Source organism: Eschscholzia californica, unplaced genomic scaffold (assembly GCF_041429995.1).
Source record: "Eschscholzia californica isolate CP2 unplaced genomic scaffold, dmEscCali1.0.p SCAF_1, whole genome shotgun sequence".
NCBI classification, from domain to species: Eukaryota; Viridiplantae; Streptophyta; class Magnoliopsida; order Ranunculales; family Papaveraceae; genus Eschscholzia; species Eschscholzia californica.
The window spans coordinates 86,778,727-86,803,184 of record NW_028238198.1 but is presented as its reverse complement, the minus strand read 5'-3'; the positions used below and the strand labels follow the sequence as shown (position 1 = coordinate 86,803,184).

Here is a 24,458-nt window from a genome sequence, read left to right as displayed (position 1 = left end):
ATTTTCATGTCATTGTTAGTATTTTTAATACTAATGACTAATGTGGACTAATATATGTATTAATTACATAATACATGTTATTTCACTTAAGGGTCCCAAAATGTGATCTAATTAATTTATACATTATGGACCATAAAATATCAGTTTGAAGTGTGGGGAGCGTATTAGAAATATGTCATGTGTAGAGCCCTCAAAAGTAATTATCAAAGAATAATGGGCTCTTTAATAATTACTTGGGTAACTGCTAGTAACTACCTAGGCAGTTCCCATATTATTCAGGGCAAATCCCTAAAGAGGAGAGAGACGTGATTTTCCTAACTCCCATTTCGGAGAAATCAGAAACAATGTCCATTCTCAAGGTTTAGAAGATTTTGTCCAAATCTTAAGGGTAACACTAAAATCTCAAGTATCTTCAAGCTATGGATTCGGGTAAGTAACTAAAACCTTTTACATCTCTTTAATTCATCAAATAGGGATCTTGGTTTAATTTCATTATTTGTGTTTTGTTATTTATATGCATAAGTAATGAATTTTTCTTCAAGTGGTATCAGAGCCACTATTTGTATGAATTTTGAGATGGTTTTATGTGTTCAGTTCACCATGTTTGTGATGTTTAAAATATTTCGTAAGAAACTGTTTTGCTTTTAGATTATCCCTAAATCTGTTTATTTCTGCAAAGATTTGGGAGATTTAAGGAATATCAGTAACTACCTTTATTTTCTTATAATAATAAAGATCTTGTATGCTATCTTATGTGATTCGATTGGTTAGGGAGGAATAATAGAGATCGTAGTTATTTTCCCCTATTCCTCTCCCCTAATCTCTCTGTTTGAATATTTAGGTAGTTGAGAGATATTTGGGTAGATGATATCTTGTAAATTCTTTGTTGGATTATCTTCTTAGATTTCTGTTGGGAGAGATAAAATATAAGTAGTTATTATTTCCTTAATTTCCTCTCCCATCAATAATATTAATTGGTTAACAGATATTTTTGGCAGATTACACCATAACCAATTTTAAGTTTTATTTCTCTGATTAGGTTCTTTACAGAGAAAATATTGGTTAGTATAATTTTGTTTTTTTTAAGATTCTGTCAACTATTTTGGTTTCCAATTTTTAGGTCAGAGAAATATTGATTAGGTTTTAATTTCTCCATTCCATAATCTCTCTTATTCGGTTGTTTAGAGAGATAATTGGGTATCAATTAATTCCTTCTAACATGGTTTTTCACTAAATCAAATTTGTTTAGAAAAATTTTGATACCATTACAATTGTTTTAGATACTAGACGTATTAAACGTTATCAAACATATATAACGAACAATAAATAAAACAGTTTCTAGTGTGGGCGCCCATAGCAATTACTGAGGGTGCCTATAAGAACTAAAGTGCATATAGTATTTGATGGGTGCCTATAGCAATAGTGTGCATATAGCGTTGTCGAGTGCCAATAACACTGGTTAGGTGCCTATAGCATTCTCATGGTGCCTATAAAAATATGGCGTTGTGCGGGCCTATATCACTGGTTGGGTGCCTATAGCAATTATAGGGTGCCTATAGTTTTTGTGGGGGCGCTTGTAGCACCTGGTGCTGATCGTTTCGGGTGCCTTTAGTAGTTAGTTTGGGTGCTCGTAACTGAAATTTTGGATGCATACAACCAGGGGCGAGCCCACATAGGGGCCCATGGGGGCACGTGTCCCCATGGCCCAAATGTGAGTTTCCCTCTGGATTTCAAATTCCCACCTAATTAATTGGGGTGCCCACATAATATTTTGAGCATTTGTAACCAAACTCCAACCCGTTCCTAACTGTAAATTCCCGCCCATTTAATACGAAATTTCTAACCCCACCTTTTATTCTAAGTCCATCCCATTAGTAACTTATGGCTGACCTCACTTATTAGGTGGGGAATGTTAACTGCACTCCCAATTTTTGTTACATGCGCCCACATTACCTTTGATTTTGGACAAAAAATACCTCTGTGTGGGTGTATATAGCAAAACTGTTGAGTATATTTAACATTTCTCTTGTTAGGTATTATGTAGTTTTATGTTAATGACCATGTTTTTATCATTTTTTTCTCTTCGGTGCGAAGTAAATCATTAACATTAAATTTTGATTTTATTTTCGATTCCAGTTGAAGTCTTGTACTGTTTTTAACTTAAAATAAAATATATATATTCTTTTCTTTCGTCCTCTTTCTCTCTTTAAATTTAATAGTAATAATTTAATTTTTTTTATTGATTAGGCTTTAAAGGTATACAAGTTATGCAAAATAATAGTAGTGAATAGTATTAGTAACTTTTTTCTTATTTTATTGTGTTTCGGGTTTGATATTATCGATAATGAAATTGTTATGTTGTAGTTTCAAAAGATGAAAATTCGTCGAGGACAGTGATAGATGTGTATTTATTTGATAAGTTTGTTTCCTTTATTTTTTTTATTAACTACCTAAAAAATGGGCCCCCACTAACAAAAATCGCTGGCCTCGCCACTGCATACAACATCATATTTGGGCACTTGTAGACCTCTAATTACTCATTTTGGAGTAATGTATGTATCTCACGTCAATGCACTTGTTTTATTTGTAATGCATGAATTGTGAGTTATTGTTGAGTGCCTTAATTGGGTGTTTGAAGGCACCACAACATGTTTCTACTACTAAATAATGTACATATGATTTTTGGTTTATCGTTAATTATGGTAATTTGACGATGATTTCATGCATATGTGTAATTTGAATTATCAACCTTTAGTGGATATAATATCTCTGTTGATATATGCTTAATAAGTAATAAGAAACATGATTAAGTGATTATATGTCAATAATCATTAAACATAAGGTTAGGCTATTGATTAATCTTGCACAAAATATTATGATTTTAATTTTTGTCAAGAACTTAGATGGTTATTACATTAATTATGGGATTGAACTGATATGTCGCCAAAGTGACCTCTGTCGGGTAAAATACCTTAGTTGGTGTAGATAAACATGTCTTAGTCCATGTGAAGTGATCGACCCAAAGGAAGGTTACTTTGACAGGTCTAAGGGAAGCCTTAAATTGCCTTATGACTAAGATATGTGATATATTTAGGTGTCATGCGAGTATTGTGTCGGTCCAAAGAAAGGCACAACACTTGGCAGTTCTTGTATCAATATCAGAGAGTATCACTAGTAAGTTATTATCTCTGTCCAAAGACTAGGTAGTAATGTTACACTTGATATCTTGAAATGGGCCCACAAATTGCAATATTTGGTTAATTGCTAATTTTTATGCATGATTTTATTGAACTCTAGTATGAGCATGTGTGTTTTATTGTCTTTTGTATTTAGAATCATCTATATCTGCCAACATAAACAACATTCCGGTGCTTAACGGCATTAACTTTAAGAAATGGAAGAAGCACGTGATGACTGTGCTTGGTTGCATGGATCTTGACATTGCTCTTAGGATGGATCGCCCAATGCCTCTGTCCAGCTTAAGTACTACTGAACAAAAGGTTGTTATGGAAAAATGGGAGAGATCTGATCGGATGAGCCTGATGATCATGCAAAACTCAATTCCAGACTCGATAAGCAGTGGATTGACTAAGGCGAGTCTAAGGATTTCCTCAAGCAACTCTCTGATCGCTTTTCAGCGAGTGAGAAAGTGGAGACAAGCACTGCATTATCTAAGCTTGTCACCATGCAGTATAACAGTAAGGGGAACGTACGGGAGTACATTATGAATATGTCTAACCTGGTGACCAAACTCAGGGAACTAAGACTTGTATTGTCTGAAGTCATACTTGTTCATTTGGTCCTCATATCTCTTCCTGTTCAGTATAACACACTTAAGATCTCCTATAATTCTCAACAGGAGAAGTGGAGCTTGAACGAGCTCATTGCACATTGTGTTCAGGAAGAAGATAAGATTAACCAGGAAAAGACAGAAAGTGCTCACCTACCATCAACTTCAGGAGTAAAAAGGCTGGATAAACAAAAGAAGGATAAAGGTATAGCAAACACAATAACTTCACAAGTCAAAGGCAAGAGAAATTTGGATTCAAGGCATTCCTGTTTCTTTTGCAAAAGGACTGGTATCGTGAAGAAAATGTGTTATGAATACGCCGCTTGGCGTGCTAAGAAAGGTTTGCCTCCACTATTGAAAGCCGATTGATGGTGAAAGATACATCTTTGTGGGCTGTAGAACAACCTTGCAGTGGAACCAATCGGTGTTTGTTTTATTTGTTGTTCAATTATGTACTGATTGTTATTTGAATTTAGAAGAAACTTTTCATGTACCGTCATTCAGACGGAGCTAATTTCTATTTCCTCTTGGACAAATTTGGTTTTAATTGTTCAATTGAAATAGATCATTTAGTGTTTCTCTCAATTCTAATATTGTAGATTATAGTACTTAAATTGATTAAAGATATATATAATCAAACACCATAAAGGCGAATGTGGAGTCAGGCAAAGATATTTGGGGTTCATTCCCTTAGGTATCGTGGAATGACAAACATTATCTTGTCTGCTTCAATAATAACTTATCGCATTAAGAATACCTTTACTGGAAGCATTTTGATCACTCAAACCATCCTTCTTTTTAATCAAGGAACTCAAGTTCGTCGAGGATGTTAATTACAGTGGGAGTAATCAAAATAAAGGGATTGTGTTTGAAGACGAGTATACAAATATTCGTCCTAAAGTCACGACTGACAATAACCAAATTTTCTTTTGGATACAATTATTGTTCAACCTGTGAATTAAAGTGTCTAATCAGGTACAACCATGTTGGTTAATCCCACATTTAGTGAACAACCTTTTCTCGTACTAGTTAATAAAGAACCTCTAAAAAAAAAACAGAGGAATAGCTAGAGAGATTATGGTTGACATTAACGACCTTGAATTAAGGAACCACTTAGGAGATCCACTATGACTTTGTTGTCTATCTTAATAAGCACAATTATGACTTAAGGTTTGAAGTATTTAACTTCTCCTAGTGAAGTCAAAACGAGCTCAAAATCTGATGACTGGATTGAGGTCATGAAAGGAGAGTTGAAGTCTATGGACGACATTAACATTAGGATCTTGTCGAGTTACCTATAGGGTGAGATCAATTGGTTATAAATGAATTTACGAAACCAAAAAACACTCAAAAGGTAACATCGAAAGATATAAAGCACGTCTAGTCGTCAATGACTTTACTCATAAGGGAGGATTAAACTTCGAAGAGGTATTCTCGCCTGTCTTTACGAAGTATTCTTTAAGTCAAATAAATTGTACCAAAATTTTGATGAGGTATTTCCTCTTTCGGTTCTATGAGGAAAATATCATCGATCAGTGCATATATCTCAAGATCAGTGGGAGTGAGTTTATGATCCTAGAACTATATGTAGGTGTGGTTCTACTAGCAAACACTGATATAGGATTGTAGCATTAGACCAAGGGCTTTCTCTCAAGCGAATTTAAAATGAAAGACCTTGGAAATACTTCTTATGTTTTGGGTATTCAGATAGACCAAGATCACCCTAAGGACACTCTTGGTCTTTCCCAAAAGGCCTATATCGTAAATTTCTCTATGGCATCGAGAAATATTCGCTAGGAGATACGTCAGTGAATAATGACGGCAAGTTTTGTTTGCTCCAACTTGTGAAGTTCGATCTTGAGTAGGAAACTGAGACAATCCCAAACTCGTCTGTGGTTGGAAGTCTCATGCATGCACAAGTTTGTACATGTTTGGATTTGACACTTGTTGAAGGAATGTTGGGTAGATATCCAAGTAACCCAAGCCTAGACCGTTGAAAGGTCATCCAACGGGTTATGTGATAACTGCAAAAGAGCGAAAGATTACATGCTCACTTTTGAGGAGAACCGATCATAGAGAGATCATAGGTTGCTCTGATACGGATTTGCTGGATATCTTTATCATAAGAAATCCAGATCAGGTTACATTTTTTGTGGTGGTTGGAAGGGTTAATTATTGGAAAGTGTAAAACAATCCCTATGACCTTCTCGACCATGAAAGCAGAGTTCTTAACATGCTTTCAAGCATCAATCATGCAATTTGGCTTTGAAATTTTGTCTTTAAGTTAGAGTGTGGTCGGATACGTAAAACGACCAATGAGGATCTAACATGACGATTAGACAGCTGAGTTGTACTTAAATAACAACAAAAGCTCTTCAAAGTCCAAATACATTGGTATGCAGTACCTTGCGGTAAAAGGTAACGTTCAGAGTCTTTTGGTATCCATTGAGCACATTGACACAAACTCCAATATGGTGAACCACTCACTAAAGATTTACCGCCTAAAGTTTTTCAGCAAGTATGTGGTTTATATCGGGATTCTAGGATCCCATTGATTAGTGGGAGTTTGTTGTCTTAATTTTTTGGATCCATTTGGTTGTGCTCATTGGAAATGTTTGGTTTCTTGTATTGACCTTACGTAGTTTCAGAAATTATGTATTATTTTTGGTACTCTGAACATAAGGATATCAACTTTCTATTGAGGACACCATTGGGAGAAAGTTGGACTCTGTGGAGTCACTGGATTAGTTGGAAATAGCCATGTTTTAGATCACAATTGCATGCAATTTCCATGCTACACATCCACACTTGATCTATGTTGTTAATTACGTTAGTAATGTGACCATTAAAGGTTTAGTCATGAACTAATGCGACGAACGCCGTTTTGATCCCTTGCTAATGTGATTAATGAACCAGATTGTACGTGATATTTGAAGTCGTGAAACAACAATTTTTGTGCACACTAAGGTTTTTGTATTATGTAATTCAAGAAACATATAAAGTGGGAGATTGTTAGTATTATTAATACTAATGACTAATGTGGACTAATATATGTATTAATTACATAATACATGTTATTTCACTTAAGGGTCCCAAAATGTGATCTAATTAATTTATACATTATGGACCATAAAATATCAGTTTGAAGTGTGGGGAGCGTATTAGAAATATGTCATGTGTAGAGCCCTCAAAAGTAATTATCAAAGAATAATGGGCTCTTTAATAATTACTTGGGTAACTGCTAGTAACTACCTAGGCAGTTCCCATATTATTCAGGGCAAATCCCTAAACCAGAGGAGAGAGACGTGATTTTCCCAACTCCCATTTTGGAGAAATCAGAAACAATGTCCATTCTCAAGGTTTAGAAGATTTTGTCCAAATCTTAAGGGTAACACTAAAATCTCAAGTATCTTCAAGCTATGGATTCGGGTAAGTAACTAAAACCTTTTACATCTCTTTAATTCATCAAATAGGGATCTTGGTTTAATTTCATTATTTGTGTTTTGTTATTTATATGCATAAGTAATGAATTATCCTTCAGTCATACCTGCAATAAAGTAGGAAAATCAATTATGACATGGACGAGACGACGCCTTTGTTCTCTTCAGTTTGGCTTTGTGTTGTTGGATGCCTCAGTTAGTTGCATATCACTGCTGCCTCAATCTAGACCACCTTCTGCACGTAATAAATACAAGCAGAACATGATGAAGTAGCAATCGACTAACTAGTATAGGAGGAGGAGTAGTAGTAAATAAGACGAACCTGTATCCCCACTTTTATTCGTTTAGGTGGTTTTCTTTGAGCCTGCGAAAGAACCTTCTTTGTACTATCAGATTGAGGATGCAACCATTCAAACTCTAAACATTGTATCCTCTTAAGGGCTTGTAAATCAATGTCTTGTATATGTGGAAGGAAACCTTGGAAATTCGGACATTTTTTAATCACCAGGTGCCTAAGTCTAGGATGAAATATCTGACGCGGCAGAAACTCAAGTTGTGGAAAATCCACTATGTGAAGGTATTGCAGAGAAGTGATAATGTTGTTGATATTCAATACCTTGGCATTCACTTGTTTAATGGTGAGCTCCACAAGACAGGGAAAATTAGTTGGGAATGTAATCAACTTTGGACAATACTTAATGACCAACTCAACAAGCATCGGAAAATAACAAGAAGCTGTCTCTTCCTCCTCCTCAATCCATTCTTCTAGATTTTTCATACGATGTAAAAAAATCTTTTTCAAAAGAGGAAGTTGACCAAGGCCTTGCAGTTGTTGAATTCCATTACAGTTTTGTAGATTTAGCATCCCCAAATTAGTCATCCATGATGGACATTTCAAACCTTTGTAGCCATAAATGATCACATTCTTCAGACTAGAATGAGGTTGAAGGCCCTCCAGTACGTCATCATCTAAATGTCCGTCGTCAACATCATCATCGTCAATAGCTGAATGAGGACCCTGCCAGTTTAGTATCAAAAAGGTAATATTTGATTTTTCCCTTAAATTAGCTCGTTTGGCTTCCTTTATTCCACCACCTCTTACCCTCATCAAACAATTGATCATTAACTTACCACCAATGAGGTTTAGACTTCCCAGGTCTCCAATACCACCAGCACAATGTGATCCACTCACATCATACCTATCTAATCTTTCAAGGCGAGTTAGGCGATCGATACCTAACATTGTTCCGATGGTGCGGTTTTCGGACCATGTAAGACTTCTCAGGTTGGTCCAATTTCCTATGTATTTGGGAAGCTGACAACACCGCCCCAGATTTACTTCCTCCAGATTGCATAGCCCCCCGGTACTAGTACATGACTCTGGTAACAATCGGATTTTAGTACCTTCCAGGTTGAGTTTCCTAAGTTTCAAATCTCCAATTCGGTTGGGTAATACTTCTACCTCACTCTGCTGAAATTTTAATTTGGTTAATTCCGTCAATCCAGTAATACTGTCAGGCAAATATCTTATCCTTGTCTTGGAAATATTTAGGACACGTAAACATTTCAAGTTTCCGATGTCACTGGGTAACCCTTGTAATTCAACACAATCCTGGAGGAACAGAAACTGCAAGTTAGTCAAGGTACAAATAGACTTGGGCAATTCTTCTAATTGTCGACATGAAGACAGTGCAAGATGCCTTAGATTTTTTAATGCTCCAATATCATAAGGGAGACCTCGAAGACTCCAACATTCTTCTAAAAGGAGTGTTTGCAAATTATATAGAGCACTAATATTTAAATCTTGTACTTGGAGTGAGCAGTTTGAGAGGTTAAGGTATCTCAAGTGTTTCAATTTGGCAATAGAAAGAGGTGAACTCGTAATAGTTGAATGACTCAAATCTAAAATTCGTAAGTACTTATTACTAAAGACACGATTAGATTCCCATTGATATCTTAGATTGAATGTAAGAAAAGTGTGCAGTTTCTTCGGAAATGTTGTTGGAAATTCTTTCTTGTCAAAAACCACCCCTAGCCGACGAACTTCTATGTTAGAAATGACATCCATTTCCCTCACCTTCACATTTAAGAACTCATTATTCTCACTAACACTTCTTGCAAGGTCATATATAAGATCATGCATCTTGTACTTTTTATCTCTTTTTGGTGATTGAGCTTGGAGTAATGAATTGTTTACCAAAATATTAAAAAATTTATTTCCTTCTTCTTCAATTGGTGATGGAACAAACCCTTCTGCTATCCACAACTGGACCAGAGTTTTTCTCCCAAACACCCAACCCCTAGGAAATATAGAACAGTAAGAGAAACACTGTTTCAGATTCGGCGACAAATAATCGTAACTCAATTTCAATATTTCCTTTATTCTACTTTCATTTTCTAAAATTGCCATTATGCCCATGTCTTTTATTTTCAGCCAGTCGTTTTGTTGATTTTTGTTGTGCATAAGACTTCCTAGTGTTTGTGCTGCAAGGGGAAGGCCGCCACATTTACTTGCTATGCTTTTTCCTAGATCTATCATATTTGAGTTTTCTTGTGCTCCGCCAGGAGAAAATGCTCGGTGTTTGAGAATAGACCAACAACCCTCATCTGAAATCTGTTGCAAAATGTAAGGAGAAATTGCTCCCCTAACGTTCGATGCAACCTCAACGCTTCGCGTAGTTATTAAAATTTTGCTCCCTTGAGCACCGACTACCAAACGACTTTTAAGACTTGCCCATTTTCTAATATCTTTGTCCCAAAAATCGTCGAGGATTAACAAATATTTTTTGCCGTTCAGCTCTTCACGAAGTCGACCTACCAACACATCAGTAGTTGGTGTGTCACAAGTGGATTTAGTAATCGACTCGAGGATATCTTTTGAAACTTTATCAACAACAATATCACGATCAGAGACATAAACCCATATTTTTAAGCCAAAGTTTTGGGCTATAGTCTCGTGATTATAGACGCGTTGAGCAAGTGTTGTCTTTCCAATTCCTCCCATACCCACAATGGATATGACAGAAACTTTTTCATCACCATGTGAGTTAATTAGTAAGCCAACTATGTGGGATATATCGTTCTCCCGTTCGACATTAATTTCCGAGTCATCCCCATAGGAGTCAGTGTTGTTTCGACCGTCCCACTGGAGATGATCACTAGTACTACTACTACCCAGCTTGTTGAACCCAAAGCTAGCCATATCCTTGGTAACAGCATCCAACTTTGTGTTAATAGTTTTGATTTTAGTAGTCATCTGGTAATTAAACACCAATGGGTTGTTGGACACTAGTGATAGTAAATAACTGCGTACCTTGTCTCGCTTACCACGAAGGTGCATAATGTGATTTCGACGCATTAATTCGTAGGCAAACTCGTCGAGCACGTCGTCAGCATCATAAGCGACATCTCTGAGTCGTTTCAACCAAAGCTTGACTGAATTTTCATTCACTTGTCGATTTTCGGCATCGGATATTACAGCCAAAATCATCTCCAATGTTTTCTCAAGAGTTTTCAGATCACCTCTCACGTTCCAAAGAGGACTAATCTCGTTTGAGATGACACCCACCAGTTTCTTCAAGATTTCAGTTACACCATTAACTAGGAGACCTTCAACTGTTGCCATTCTCTCTCTCTTTCTCTCTCTCTCTCTCTTTCTCTTTCTCAGTAAGGATGAGTCTCATTTGCTCAATTATTCTCTTTTTATGGAGCTCTCTCTCTATTCATTGAGTTGTGACTTAATGTCTTTTCCCTTTTTCTTTTTCCTAATGGTTTACAACTATCTTTGTGGGAATATTTCTGATATTAGCACACATCGTGATTATTGTCTCCTTCAAGAGATGTGACGTCCAGTATACTAGTGTAGATCGTCTACGAAAAATAAATAAAGATTGTCCTCAAAAAACAAATAAAGAGGAATGAAGATTCTAGACTTGAAAAATAGCCCCATCTTTTCCATATACCACATGGGACCGAGGAAAAATCAAAATCATTTGTTCTTTAATATTTGTGTTGAACAGTTTGTGTAGTTCAGGTTGTGAATTTAAGTTTGGAGTTTCTTTCTTTAAGTAAGATTTATTCTTGTATCAAGTTTGGAATTTCTTTTTTTTTAAGTAAGGTTGATTCTTGTAGTAAGTTTGGAGTTTCTTTCTTTATGTAAATTTGATTCTTGTAGTAAGTTGGTAATGGTTTGATATTGTTTCTATGAAGGGAAACTGTTTCTGATGTGTCTTTTTTACATAATATGCGTCTTGATTTCTGATTCTTTTGTCAGAAGCCATTGCTCATGCTGAACTAACCTGGACTTAAGTTGTGCTAGTGTAAGATGCTCATTGTTTACTCTAAGTGCCATTGCAAATTGATCATACTCCGAATCCAGACGTTGTGAAGCCAATTTGACTAATTCTGATTTATTGGTTCTATCATGAACTAACAATAATGAGTCTAAGATTTTTTTAATTCTATCAGATATTCTATCACTGAATCATTATTTGTGAGACCAAGGTTATCCCGTATGTCCTTTGTTGTTTTTTAATTCAAGACCTAAAACAACGTAAAAAAACCCGTTGTTTTAGGAGCATTGCACAACAACTGAAGTCATCACATATAAGGGTTTAGTTAGAGAAAACATGTACATGCTCACTACAACCACTATATGTTATAATTAAACACTATATTTTTATAGACATCATCAATACTATGCTATTGCTTAGAAAAAATCTCCAAAATGAGTGGCATCCACAGCCTCTTTCTGCTCATTGAGTCATGTAGATGAATAGATCCTTTGCTAGCTCCACCGGCAAATTTAGTGTGCACTTGAATTGGTTCAGGTTTCGGCCTACCCGGTTTTTTTTCTGTTCTCCCTCCACAACCACTATTTCCTGATCCTCAGCTTTTTTTTCTCTCATTTCCCATCAGCAACAGTAGCCTTGCACAAGACATATTGAAAATTGCTTTCAGCAATAAAAATGAAGCATTTTGACTATAAACACTTTCGCAATTGTCCTTCACATACCAAAAATAGTTATTCTAACTCTTTTCACTTTATTAGAGATTTAGGAACCATTTTCCGATATGTTACAAACAAATAATACTAAACCTAGGTCAACCCTATAAATGTAAACAAGATCATTTAAAAGCTCTGAACATAAAGTGAAACGTTTCTTCTTAAGAGTTCTCTGTTTTCAAAAACTTCACAATGGCTTTGCATCTACTCTTCATAATGAATGCTCTCGAGCTGTTATTCATGAAGACGTAAAATCTTCAAATGTTCTTCTCCGTGAGGAGTTATGACCACAGGTAACAGACTAACAGAGTTATGGAAGTAACACAAAAAGTTAATCGGTGTGAAATAACTAATGATAATTACTGGAATGCATTGTTGACGTCAAGTTGGTGAAGTGACCAACCCTTGATTGCAGCAATGGAGAGAAGGATACTGACAGTGACCAACTTGGCTACCGGAGCGAATGTGTCATGATAGTCCAGGCCTTCTATTTGAGTATAACCCCTTGGCGACAAGACGGGTTTTGTAACGTTCAACCGATCCATCAATTCAGAGCGAAATTTGATCTTATAGACCCATTTGTAACCAATGGGACGTTTGCCGGGAGGTAAATCGACGATGGACCAAGTTTTATTTGATTCTAGTGCCAAAATTTCTTTTGACATAGCATTTCGCCATTCTGGGGACTTCATAGCTTGTGAATAAGAAGTGGGTTCCTCAGTTGAAATAACAGAGGCAAGAAATACTTGATGATGCTTTGAGAATACATCAAGAGATATGTAATTGGCCATAGGATAAGAAATGGAGGGGTTAGTAGACGATTGACAAATGTAGTCTGATAAATGCGTTGGTGGGCGTCGTGAACGTTGAGGCCGGGGTGTATCCATCTGTGGTGAATCAGAAGATGGAACCGGTTGAATGGGTAAACCTGCTAACGAGGTGTCAGAATTATTAGGAGACGTGATGCTGGGAGGGGCTGGATATGGCCCATGTGAAGGTGATGAAGGACCTGACGCAGAAGAATGAGGCAGATGGGAGGTGTCTGTAGACAGATTTCGTACTGTTGAGGGGACAGGAGTGCCCGTAGCGGGTATCTCTACTGTTGGGGCCGTAGCTGAAGAAGGACGACTTCTGAGGGCAGCCACCGAATTAGACAACAAAGTGGAAGGATGTTGAAATGAGCCGTCATCAGTAATGGATAAAAAAGGTCGTATCTTAGAAGTAGGAATAGATGTCATGGGAAATCGGTCTTCGTGGAAGATAACATCACGAGAAGTAATTATCTTTCGTGTAGAGAAATCATATATACGAAAGCCTTTTTGGCCATTAGGATAGCCAATAAACATACCCGGAGAGGCTCGAGGATCTAATTTTGTCCTAACGATAGGATGACGGAAGTAACATAAACAACCAAAAACTCGAAGATGGTTGAGGTTAGGAGGAGAACCTAACAACTTTTCGTGTGGAGATTTGCCATGTAAAACAGGAGTGGGCCACTTATTTATTAAATACACCGCGGTGAGGACACATTCACCCCAAAATGAAAGAGGGAGATGGGCTTGAAGGCGTAGAGATCGCGCCACTTCTAAAATATGTCTATGTTTGCGCTCTACGACCCCATTTTGTTGAGGGGTGTAGGTGCAACTAGTTTAGTGGGAGATTCCATAATTTTGGAACCAAGTTTGTAATTCATGGTTCATAAATTCGGAACCATTGTCGGATCGGAAGGTTTGAATCTTGGGGATCAAGATTGAACCATTACCGGATTTGAATTTTTTAATGTGATATTCAAATTGATTTGAAACGAATTTTGTGAAATTAGTGACGTACTTGGTGGTATCGGATTTATTTGGGAGAAGAAATAACCAAGTGCATCTAGAATAATCATCAACCATTGTTAAAAAGTAACGACATCCCGAGTTTGATAGTCACGAGAAAGGACCCCATAGATCGACGTGAACGAGTTCAAAAGGACTAGAAGTAATGGAAGTGCTAGTCAGAAAAGGTAAACGTTTATGTTTAGATAAAGGACAAACATCGCACGGTTTATTATTGATAGAAATAGATTTCATACAACGAACATTTGAAAGCAAATACTTAAAGCGAGAAAGAGAGGGGTGTCCCAATCTCCAATGCCAAATATTAAAATTAACATTACTACTACTACTAGGAAAGAAAGATGAGCAAATCCTAGGGTCCGTACGAAGAAAATAAAGTCCTTCCGATCGATCACCAAGTCCAATCGTCGTTGCCGTCGCTAGGTCCTGGAAGACACACGAGGAAGAATTAAAAGTTACATCACATAACAAAGACGTAGTTATTTCCGAAACAGAAATCAAATTAATTTTGAAATCCGGGACATGTAAAACATTTTTAAGAAAAAATGATTTTGAAAAGGAAATGGAACCAATATGAAGAACACGTATTCGTGTTCCATCGGGGAGTCGAACATAATAGTCGGGAGGGGCCTTGACGTAAGAAGTAAATGAGCATAACGTTGAACAAATGTGCTTGGCTGCTCCCGAGTCGACTACCCAAGAATGAGTGTTAAATACCGGTCAGGTTAATGATGGGGTTGGTGGACTGTTCTGGTGTATCAGGGGTGCCTGTAGACTGACGGTTTTGGTCCAATAGGGTAATCAAAGTCTGGTACTATTCCCTGGTAAGAGAAGTGGCTGCGGGCGCTCCCTGTTGGGCTGCTGCTGACGTGACAGAGGCAGCTATAGAATGCTGCTGTGGGCGCCCTCGAGAACGAGCTATTGGGCCTGACCGACCTGTGTTTGCTGGTGGGTATCCATGCAATTGATAGCATTGAGCTCGAACGTGGCCATGTATGTGCAATAGTCACAGTAGGGAAGTTGTCGCTTTGAACGTTGTGGGTCACCACGATCAAAACGTGAACCTTGGCCGACGGCTAGAGTGGCCGCTTCAACACCATGAGAATTAGAATTGACAATATTTTGTTGAACCTCCTCCTGCTTAACGAGCGAATGTATACGTAAAGAGGAGGGGAATGGGTCCATGAGAAGGATTTGACTGCGGATCGCAGAGAAACTATCGTGGAGTCCTTGAAGGAACTCCAGTGCGCGATCCTGATTTAACCTATCAATCATAGATTTACCATGAGTACAAATACATGGTTCAACTGTTGTAAGTGATTGAAGCTCGTCTTGGAGCGATTTCAACTGAGTAAAGTATGTAGAGACATCTAAGGCCTCTTGTTTCAAACATGAAATAGCTCTTTTGAGTTGGAAAACCTTAGGAGCGTTGGTTTGAAAGAAACGATCATGGAGATTTTTCCATGTCTCAGCAGCAGATTCATCATAAAGAATAGATGACTGGATATCTGGAGAAACGGAATTGAGTATCCAACTTGCAACAAGATCGTTGCATCGTTCCCATGAATGTAACTCAACGGGAGAAGTTGGCTTCACAATAGTCCCATCTACGAAACCAAGTTTGTCTTTGGCACGGAGGGCATTGGTCATACCACGAGACCAGGAGGCATAGTTATCTCCGGTAAGAGGTGGTTGAATTAAAACAGTCGTTTGAGAGTCCGAATGGTGGACATCGAAAACTTGAGTAACATTAGTAGCGGATTGAGTGGTGGTACCAATGGTTGAAGACATTGTGTGTTAAAAAAAACAAGTAGGCTCTCATACCATGTGAAATAACTAATGATCTCTTAATACTAAAAGAACTAAGCAATGAGAAGATGATGAATTGATATGAAAACCAGAGAACAAAGAGATGAATGGATGATTACAAGTGAACCTTTTGTTTATTTCTCTGTATCTATTACAATGAGTATATGGTATTATATATAGGTATATGTAGATATACATGGAAATGGAAACTTACATAAAATGGTAACATATTATACATGGAATAATAACTAATATGGTAAGTCTAAGCCACCAAAGATTTGACTTTATCCTTATCTGTTCATGGTCTCCTGTCCGAGTCTAGCCGAGTTGGATGGGTTTGGTGGTCGTCTCTCTTGGTGTCCTTAATAATCGGCCATTACAAACTTTATGCTGAAAATCGCTTTTTTGTCTATATTATAGCTCTCTGACTTCTTGCTATGTGGGCCTAAAAAAAGCCATTGTTCGCACGGGTAGTATTCAATATATTATCAAAGATCTAAATGACTCCTTTGTTTACTCTCGTTTTTCAACAGCAACAAATTCCAACATTTTTCATGTCATACCCGCAATAAAATAGGAAATTGAATACTTACATCAACATCGACTTGTTTTCTTCAGTTTGGCTTAATTTGTGTTATTGGATGTTTCAGTTAGTTGCATATCACTGCTGCCTCAATCTAGATCACTCTCTCCGCGTAATAAAGAAAAAGAGAACATGATCAAGTAACAATCTATTAGTACAGGAGGAAAATAGTAAATAAGACGAACCTGTATCGCTATGCATACTAAGCTTCTTCAATATCTTTGAAAGAACCTTCTTTGTACTAGCAGATTGAGGATGCAACCATTCAATATTTAAAAATTTTATCCTCTCAAGGACTTGTAAATCAATGTCTTGTATATGTGGAAGGAAACCTTGGAAATTAGGACATCTTTTAATCCACAGAGACTCAAGTCTAGGATTTAATGTCTGGCGCGGCAGAAACTCAAGTTGTGGAAAATTCACTATGTGAAGGTATTGCAGAGAAGTGATGTTGTTGATATTCAATACCTTGGCATTGACTTGTTCAACGGTGAGCTTCTTGAGACAGGGAAAACTAGTTGGTGGGAATGTAATCAACTTTGTGCAAAATTTAATGACCAACTTAACAAGCATGGGAAAATAAAAAGAAGAAGAATATCGCGAAACTCTGGTGGATTCTGCTGCAATAGCTGCCTCCTCCTCCTCCTCCTCAATCCATTCTTCTAAATTTTCCAAATGAACTAAACTAAGCTTTTTCAACTGAGGAAGCTGACCAAGGCCTCCAAGTTGTTGAATTCCGTTGCAGTTTCGCAGTTTTAGCTCTTTCAAGTGAGGAAGTTGACCAAGGCCTTGAAGTTGTTGAATTCCATTGCAGTTTTCAAGTTTTAGCACCAACAAATTTGGTAGAGACATATTTGTAGCCATCCATGATGGAAGTTTCAAACCTTTATAGCCATCAATACTTATTTCCTCCAGATTAGAATGAGGTTGAAGGCCCTCCAGTACGTCTTCATCCAAATGTCCGTTTTCGTCAACATCGTTATCATCAATAGGTAAATGACAACCCCAGTTTAGTGTCAAAGAGGTAATTTTTGACTTTTCCCTTAAATTAGCTCGTCTGGCTTCCTCAATTCCACCACCTCTTACCCTCTTCAAATAATTGATCATTAAGTAACCACCAATGAGGTTTAGACCTCCCAGATCACCAATACCACCATCACCAGCAACACAATCTGATCCACTCACATCATACCTAGCTAATCTTTCAAGGCGAGTTAGGCGATCCATACCTGACATTGTTCCTTTGGTGTCGTCTGACCGTGTAAGAATTCTGAGGTTGGTCCAGTTTCCAATATATTTGGGAAGCTGACATTTCCCCAAATGTACTTCCTCCAGATTGCATAGCCCACCGGTACTAGTACACAACTCTGGTAAAAATCTGATTTCAGTTTGTTCCAGGTTGAGTTTCTTAAGTTTCAAATCTCCTATTCTTTTGGGTAATACTTCTACCTTGCTCTTCTGAAATTCTAATTCCGTCAATTCCGTCAATTCAGTAATACTATGAGGCAAATCTCTTATACTTGTCTCAGAAATATTCAGGGCACGCAAACGTTTTAAAGCTCCCAACTCTTTCGGTAGCTCACTAACATTTCTACAACCTTGAAGAATCAACACTTCCAAATCATGACAATTATAAATGGAGTCCGGTAATTTATTTATCTCAGTACAATAGAGATCAAGAATTCTCAGTTTTTTCAAATTTCCAATGTCACTGGGTAACCCTTCTAATTTAAAACACTGCGCGAGGAACAGAAACTGCAAATTAGACAGGCTACAAATAGACTTGGGCAATTCTTCAATTTCAGAACATCCAGCAAGAGAAAGATGCCTTAAATTTTTTAATGCTCCAATGTCATAAGGGAGACCTCGAAGACTCCAACAATTTTCTAATAGGAGTGTTTGCAAATTATATAGAGCACCGATAGTCAAATCATGTACCTTGAGTGAGCAGTTTGAGATGTTAAGGTATCTCAAGTGTTTCAATTTGGCAAAAGAAAGACGTGAACTCGAAATCATTGGACGAATCAAACTTAATACACGTAAGTACTCATTACTAAAGACACAATTAGATTTCCACGGATCTCTCGCTTTGATTGTAAGAAAAGTACGCAGTTTCTTCGACAATGTTGTTGAGATTTCTTTCTTGTCAAAAACCACCCCTAGCCGACGAATTTCTTTGTTAGAAATGGCATCCATTTCGCTCACGTTCACATTTAAGAACTCATTATTCTCACTGACACTTTGTGCAAGGTCATATATAAGATCATGCATCTTGTAATAATCAGCTATGGACCATGATGCATCTGAAAGATATATAAGTTGTTTTGGCACATACTTTTGGAATAATGAATTGTTTACCAAAATATCAAAACATTTGTTTCCTTCTTCTTCTTCCGTTGGTGATGGAACAAACCCTTCCGCTATCCATAACTTAACCATAGTTGTTCTCTCAAATTCCCATCCCCTTGGAAATATAGAACAATAAGAGAAACATTGTTTTAGATTAGGCGACAAATGATCATAACTCAATTTCAATATTTCTTTTATTCTACTTTCATTTTCTAAGATTGTCATTATGGGCATGTCTTTTATTTTCACCCAGTCGCTTTCTTGATTTTTGTTGTGCATAAGATTTCCGAGTGTTTGTGCTGCAAGGGGAACACCGCCACATTTACTTGCTATGCCTTTTCCTAGATCTATCATATTTGAGCTCTCTCGTGCTCCTCCAGGGGAAAATGCTCGGTGTTTGATAATAGACCAACAACCCTTGTCCGAAAGATGTTGCAAAATGTAAGGAGAAATCGCTCCCCTAACGTTCGAGGCAACCTCAAGGCTTCGTGTAGTTACCAAAATATTGCTCCCTTGAGCACCAACTACCAACCGACTTTTAAGACTTTCCCATTTTCCAACATCTTTGTCCCAAAAATCGTCGAGGACTAACAAATATTTCTTACCGTTCAACTCTCTACGAAGTCGACCTACCAACACGTCTATAGTAGGTGTGTCAGAAGTGCATCCAGTAATTGAGTCAAGTATATCTTTTGAAACTCTATCGACAACAATTTCACGATCAGACACATAAACCCATATTTTTAAGTCAAAGTGTTTGGTTACAGTCTCGTGACTATAGACTCGCTGAGCAAGTGTTGTCTTTCCAATCCCTCCCATACCCACAATGGATATGACTGAAACTTTTTCATCATTATGTGAGTTAATTAGTAAGCCAACTATGTGGGATATATCATTCTCCCTTTCGACATTAATTTCGGAGTCATCCCCATAGGAGTCAGTGTTGTTTCGGCCGTCCCATTGAAGATGATCACTAGTACTAGTACTACTACCCAGCTGGTTGAATCCAAAGCTAGCCATATCCTTGGTAACGGCATCTAACTTAGTGTTGATAGTTTTGATTTTATTAGCCATCTGGTAATGGAACACCAACGGGTTGTTGGACACTAGTGAAAATAAATAATTGCGTACCTTGTCTAGCTTACCGAGGTTCATAATGTGATGTCGACGCATCATAAGCAACGTCTCTGAGCCGTTTCAACCATAGCTTGACTGAATTTTCATTCACTTGTCGATTTTCATCATCAGAAATTACAGCCAAAACCATCTCCAGTGTTTTTTCGAGATTTTTCAGATCACCTTTGACGTTCCAAAAAGGAAGAATCTCATTTGAGATTACAGGCAACAGTTTCTTCAACATTTCAGTTACACCATTAACTAGGAGACCTTTAACCATTGGGACACTTGCGAGATTGACTAATTTTTAATCATGGTTGTTTGGTTTGTTTTCCCTAATCTATTGTGCTAGTGTATCTGTTTTTTAATTGAACTTTCTATTTACATGACAAAATTTATAACTAACAATAGAAGCATACATCGTAATTATTTTCTCCTTCAAGTGATGTGACTTCAAGGGATGAGCTTTTGTTGATCTTCGAGTGAGCAAAAATATTATGTTTTTCGAATCCACTTCAAAAACTAACTTTTTGTCAGAAAAATTGTATTCGGAAAACAAACAAAGAAGAATGGAGATTCAAGACTTGAAAGGTGTATGAGATACATTTCTTTAAAGCAGTATTTGTCCCCTTTTTCGATTGATGAATGTTACTAGACAATTTGCTTCCCAGAAATGACAAACTTTTCGTGAAAAGTTCACGACACCAAGTAATTTGGGAAGATCCACGTTTGGAGTTTAAGAATATTTCAAGATTGTCCAAGTAATTTGGGAAGATCCACGGGGAAGTAGATTTTTCATGTTTCCATGTCTGTCTATTTATCTTTTCGGAGAGATCGGGTGATTAATATATGTTCTCTTTTGCCTGTTTTATTTATTTATTTATTTAATATGGAGGTTTTCTTTGAGAAGTTTTAGGGCAGCTTTTGTCCAAAGAAAGGAGAAGTACTAAATTATTCCCTCTTGATCGAAGAAAAAGATAATGAATCATTTCCTTCTTTCATGAATAAATCTAGACACAAACAGACATGAGTAAGAAAAAGAGAACATATATTAAGCGGCCAGAAGGCCAAGAATGGTTACAAAGATTACTGTAAAACAATGAAAACGAAAATTCGTCGTAAACAACTGACAATGAAAAAAAAATGTGATATCCTATATATTGCTTCTTTGTGTGTGTTTTAAGATCATAAGAGTCAAATCTGCAACTATATTCTTCCTTTTAAAATGAACTAGAGCTCATCAAGACACTTCCCACTTATAAAATCCACAGCCTGGGTAAGTGCCAGATCAAGTGCAGCAGTCACTGCGGCTAAATTCTGTCGGAATTCATCGGCAGTTACTTTATCTCCATCGATGATATCAGTTACATCTTTCATGAATATTGCAGGAACTGATAACAAATCAGCCACGTACGCCACAGCTGCTCCCTTTTCAGAAGAAAGAGAAGCAAATCTTAGAAGGTAAAATGGAGTATCAATCGATTTGTTATGATCAGGGTGGTAAAAGAGTGACATCATGAAAAGGAGGGTTATGATAAGAAGCTAACCTCCATATCTTTAATTGTTGCATCATTAGCAGTAATTTGTACTTCATCCTGTGGTGACATATCCAATGAATCACCAGTAGATAATTTGCCTACCTGAGATAATCCACAATTTTTTTTTTCAGAAGGCAACATTTAATTCGTAAGACCCAAAGGCTAAGAATGAATATGAGATAATCCACATTCGTTATTTCTTTATATCTGAAAACCCTACAGAAGTATTAGATTTGATTTCCGAAGTGATTGCTTGCAGAGAAGAGTCCCTCAGAACTTCAAAGATACTATTATTGTTCCTCTATTTCTATAGGAACTCATTAATGGGAAAGAGATGTGAATCTCCCTCCGACAGTGAGAAAGAAACACCGGAAACTAGTCATAGTATAACATCATCATCAAAATATCACAATAATCACCTTAAGGTTTAGTTCCTTCAATAGATTTGGAGTTGAAAGGGTACGCCTGGCACCAATTCCATAAGCATCGAAACCCTGCACAAGAATTAAGAGTTTAGAGGTCTATGTTTACGGGGAGATAGAATTAGTAACAAGGTTGTGTGGTTAAAAGAGCTAAGGAAGCAGTGAGTAGTTTCTGACTTCTTACAGTAGTGTAAAATGTAGTAACCTATCACTAATGACACTATTGTCTCTGATGGTCAAACTGGTGTGTCTTAAGGTTTTTTAAGGGAACTAATACACACGTCTTAAGTGTAAAAGATTAAAGAAGAAATAGATGGACTCTTACAGGTATTGGTATCCTTCTATCATGAAAAGCGACATCAGATACTACATATACATCTCCAATGCATGCCCCTTTGCCCTGAAAACATCCATTTGTCAACCCATTTAACGGTTTGGCAGTCAAAACATGGAATAGAACTTCCTTTAACAAGATTTACAAAACTGAATGAGAATATATTAACTTTTCTGCGCAGAAAGAGGAGACAAGTTACTCCAAACAATAAGAATCATTTGAATATCAAGGCAAACCTCAGTAAAAGAGGTATATGCACAATAATACTACCTTAAAGCCACCGGCTGTTCCTGCATTTATGATCAGGTCTGGATGCAATGCCTGAATAGATGCATATGTTACAAGCGATGCAGAAACCGCGCATACACTGTTAACCCCTGCAAGAAAGGTATTCAAAGGACTTTTATCAACAGTCGCATAACGGCAATGGGAGAACCAAAACCATATTAAGAAGTAGAATGATGACCCAAGATATCTTCGGACTGACGATAAGTATTTGCATATGCTAAAGATCTACCCTTTTATTCGTTCTTTGGTTACTAAACCCACTTAACTGCAAAGTTAGCTCAAACTACTAGATTTTCTAATAAGCACAAAACGGTGAAAAAGACATTAATTTGATTACTTGAAGCAAATCTGCTTTAGGATAAGTTCAAATGTTTAATCCGCACAACACTCAATTTCGACAAGTAAATAAAATTTTGTTATAAGAAGCATTTTTGGTACAAACCAAGGACAGAGAAAACTACCCAAGACCAAATCCTTTCCAGGCCAAATTAGATTAATATGCAAATCTCTGTAAATCCCATGATATCTAACCCAAGGAACTCCTTTAGGGAACCTGAAAAATGATACAATATAACATCTCATTATCTGAAACCCTAAAAAATGTTACGAAAAGGTAAGTCATTTCAGTATGAATCGTAAAACAAGTCCTAAATTTCTTCAATACCACTTGCGGACCCCCCAAACATTAGCATTTAATGATATTGTCCCCAATTTTCACACCTCACACAGGTTCGGGGTTTTGTTTTTGGCGAAGGCACCTACTTAGCTAACAAATGTGGGACTATCACAATCCCACTACTTAGCTAACAAATGTTCATCATCTAGGGTACTGATATTATTCATCTTTAAATAGTACTACTACATCAAACAAACAAATCTAATAAGATGGTAGAAATCAAGATTGGATTTTTAGGTCATTATTTAAGAACCTGAACTAATAGATAACTAATGGTGATAGAGAAAACCTAGAAAAAGTGATGAAACAACGACTTACAGAGGATGAAGGTCTTTGGATAGCTTAAATTTGTTAATTAATGGAACTGCTTCTTCCTCCATAGCTGATTTCAAAAAACCAAAATCCAAAAAAGTAAATTAAAACCCTAAAAAGTGCGACTAATTAAGCAAAGAAAAGAGAGAGAGAGAGAGAGAGAGAGAGAGAGAGAGAGAGAACCGATGATTATAAGGATATTTAAGATTGGCATTTGATTTGCTTCTTCAGCCATGAACTCTTCTCTCTCTTAAACTCTCGCCGGAGTGAGAGATGGAAGGCTCTGTTTGGTTGTTTCAATTTGTAAATAGGCCAATCACCAAGTTGCCTGTGATCGGGTTTGTGTTCTCTCGGTCTACTTGGTTTCGGGTTGGGTGTTAAGAGGGTTGGTGGTTTTACCCGACACCCAAACGGGTTTCAACTTCTTCCTCATCTCCGACCACCTCATTCTGGCCATTATTACGTCCTGCCAGGACCACCATTATAGCCATTATTACGTCCTTCCAACACCACCATTCTCTCTCTCTTCCTTCGGAAGCGGGGCACTGGTTTGGGAGGGGGAAATGCCCCGAAAAATATAGTCAATTAATCTGGTGTGGAGGTAGTCTCCTGAACCAGATCGACGTTCCGCACAAATGGTCCCTTTTGCTAGAACAATTCGAGAGAAAGAGTGACATGGAAGTGGAAAGAGATAAAGGAAGACAAAGAGGAGAAAGAGAGAGAGACAGGAACAAGAAAAGGATGGCACAAATTATGGTGATGGTCAAAAGTAGAAATAAAAAGATGTAAAGAACAAATGCCAAAGGTAGTTGACAATGACTTGCCCGTGACCTTTGGGGCGTAGAAAAGAAATGATGGAGAAGGTTTGTAGGAAACAAAAATATTTGATCGATACTTTCTAAACCCGTAACCTTTTTATTGTCTACCCAAAAATGGGAGCCAACATCAGGCCAAAGCG

At 37.2% G+C, this 24,458-nt stretch overlaps 3 protein-coding genes across 8 annotated transcripts; all 3 read right to left on the bottom strand.

The window, feature by feature from the left end:
* Positions 1-7,337: 7,337 nt before the first annotated feature.
* LOC147570641 (disease resistance protein RGA2-like) lies at positions 7,338-10,917 on the bottom strand. The gene is made up of 2 exons (XM_086657212.1): positions 7,553-10,917; positions 7,338-7,465 (listed from the first exon to the last, which is right to left on the bottom strand). Exons 1-2 carry the CDS (start codon positions 10,853-10,855, stop codon positions 7,454-7,456), a joined length of 3,315 nt encoding a protein of 1,104 aa, XP_086513338.1. The 5' UTR covers positions 10,856-10,917; the 3' UTR covers positions 7,338-7,453.
* Positions 10,918-14,253: 3,336 nt separating this feature from the next.
* LOC147570640 (uncharacterized) lies at positions 14,254-19,952 on the bottom strand. Of its 6 annotated transcripts, XR_015231478.1 has the most exons (4): positions 16,651-19,944; positions 16,476-16,571; positions 14,791-15,337; positions 14,254-14,499 (listed from the first exon to the last, which is right to left on the bottom strand). XR_015231478.1 is itself a non-coding variant. In XM_086657190.1 (2 exons), the coding sequence occupies exons 1-2, from the start codon at positions 19,886-19,888 to the stop codon at positions 16,555-16,557; spliced, it is 3,255 nt and encodes a 1,084-aa protein (XP_086513316.1). In that variant the 5' UTR covers positions 19,889-19,952; the 3' UTR covers positions 15,995-16,554. The 6 variants fall into 6 exon arrangements, 1 of the variants encoding a protein (XP_086513316.1); XR_015231477.1 differs by lacking the exon at positions 14,791-15,337; XR_015231476.1 differs by lacking the exons at positions 14,254-14,499; positions 14,791-15,337 and adding an exon at positions 15,995-16,327.
* Positions 19,953-20,908: 956 nt separating this feature from the next.
* LOC147570639 (5'-methylthioadenosine/S-adenosylhomocysteine nucleosidase-like) lies at positions 20,909-24,248 on the bottom strand. Its single transcript, XM_086657210.1, has 8 exons — positions 23,684-24,248; positions 23,507-23,570; positions 22,974-23,065; positions 22,495-22,601; positions 22,216-22,290; positions 21,888-21,962; positions 21,478-21,570; positions 20,909-21,358 (listed from the first exon to the last, which is right to left on the bottom strand). The coding sequence occupies exons 1-8, from the start codon at positions 23,733-23,735 to the stop codon at positions 21,161-21,163; spliced, it is 756 nt and encodes a 251-aa protein (XP_086513336.1). The 5' UTR covers positions 23,736-24,248; the 3' UTR covers positions 20,909-21,160.
* Positions 24,249-24,458: the final 210 nt, after the last annotated feature.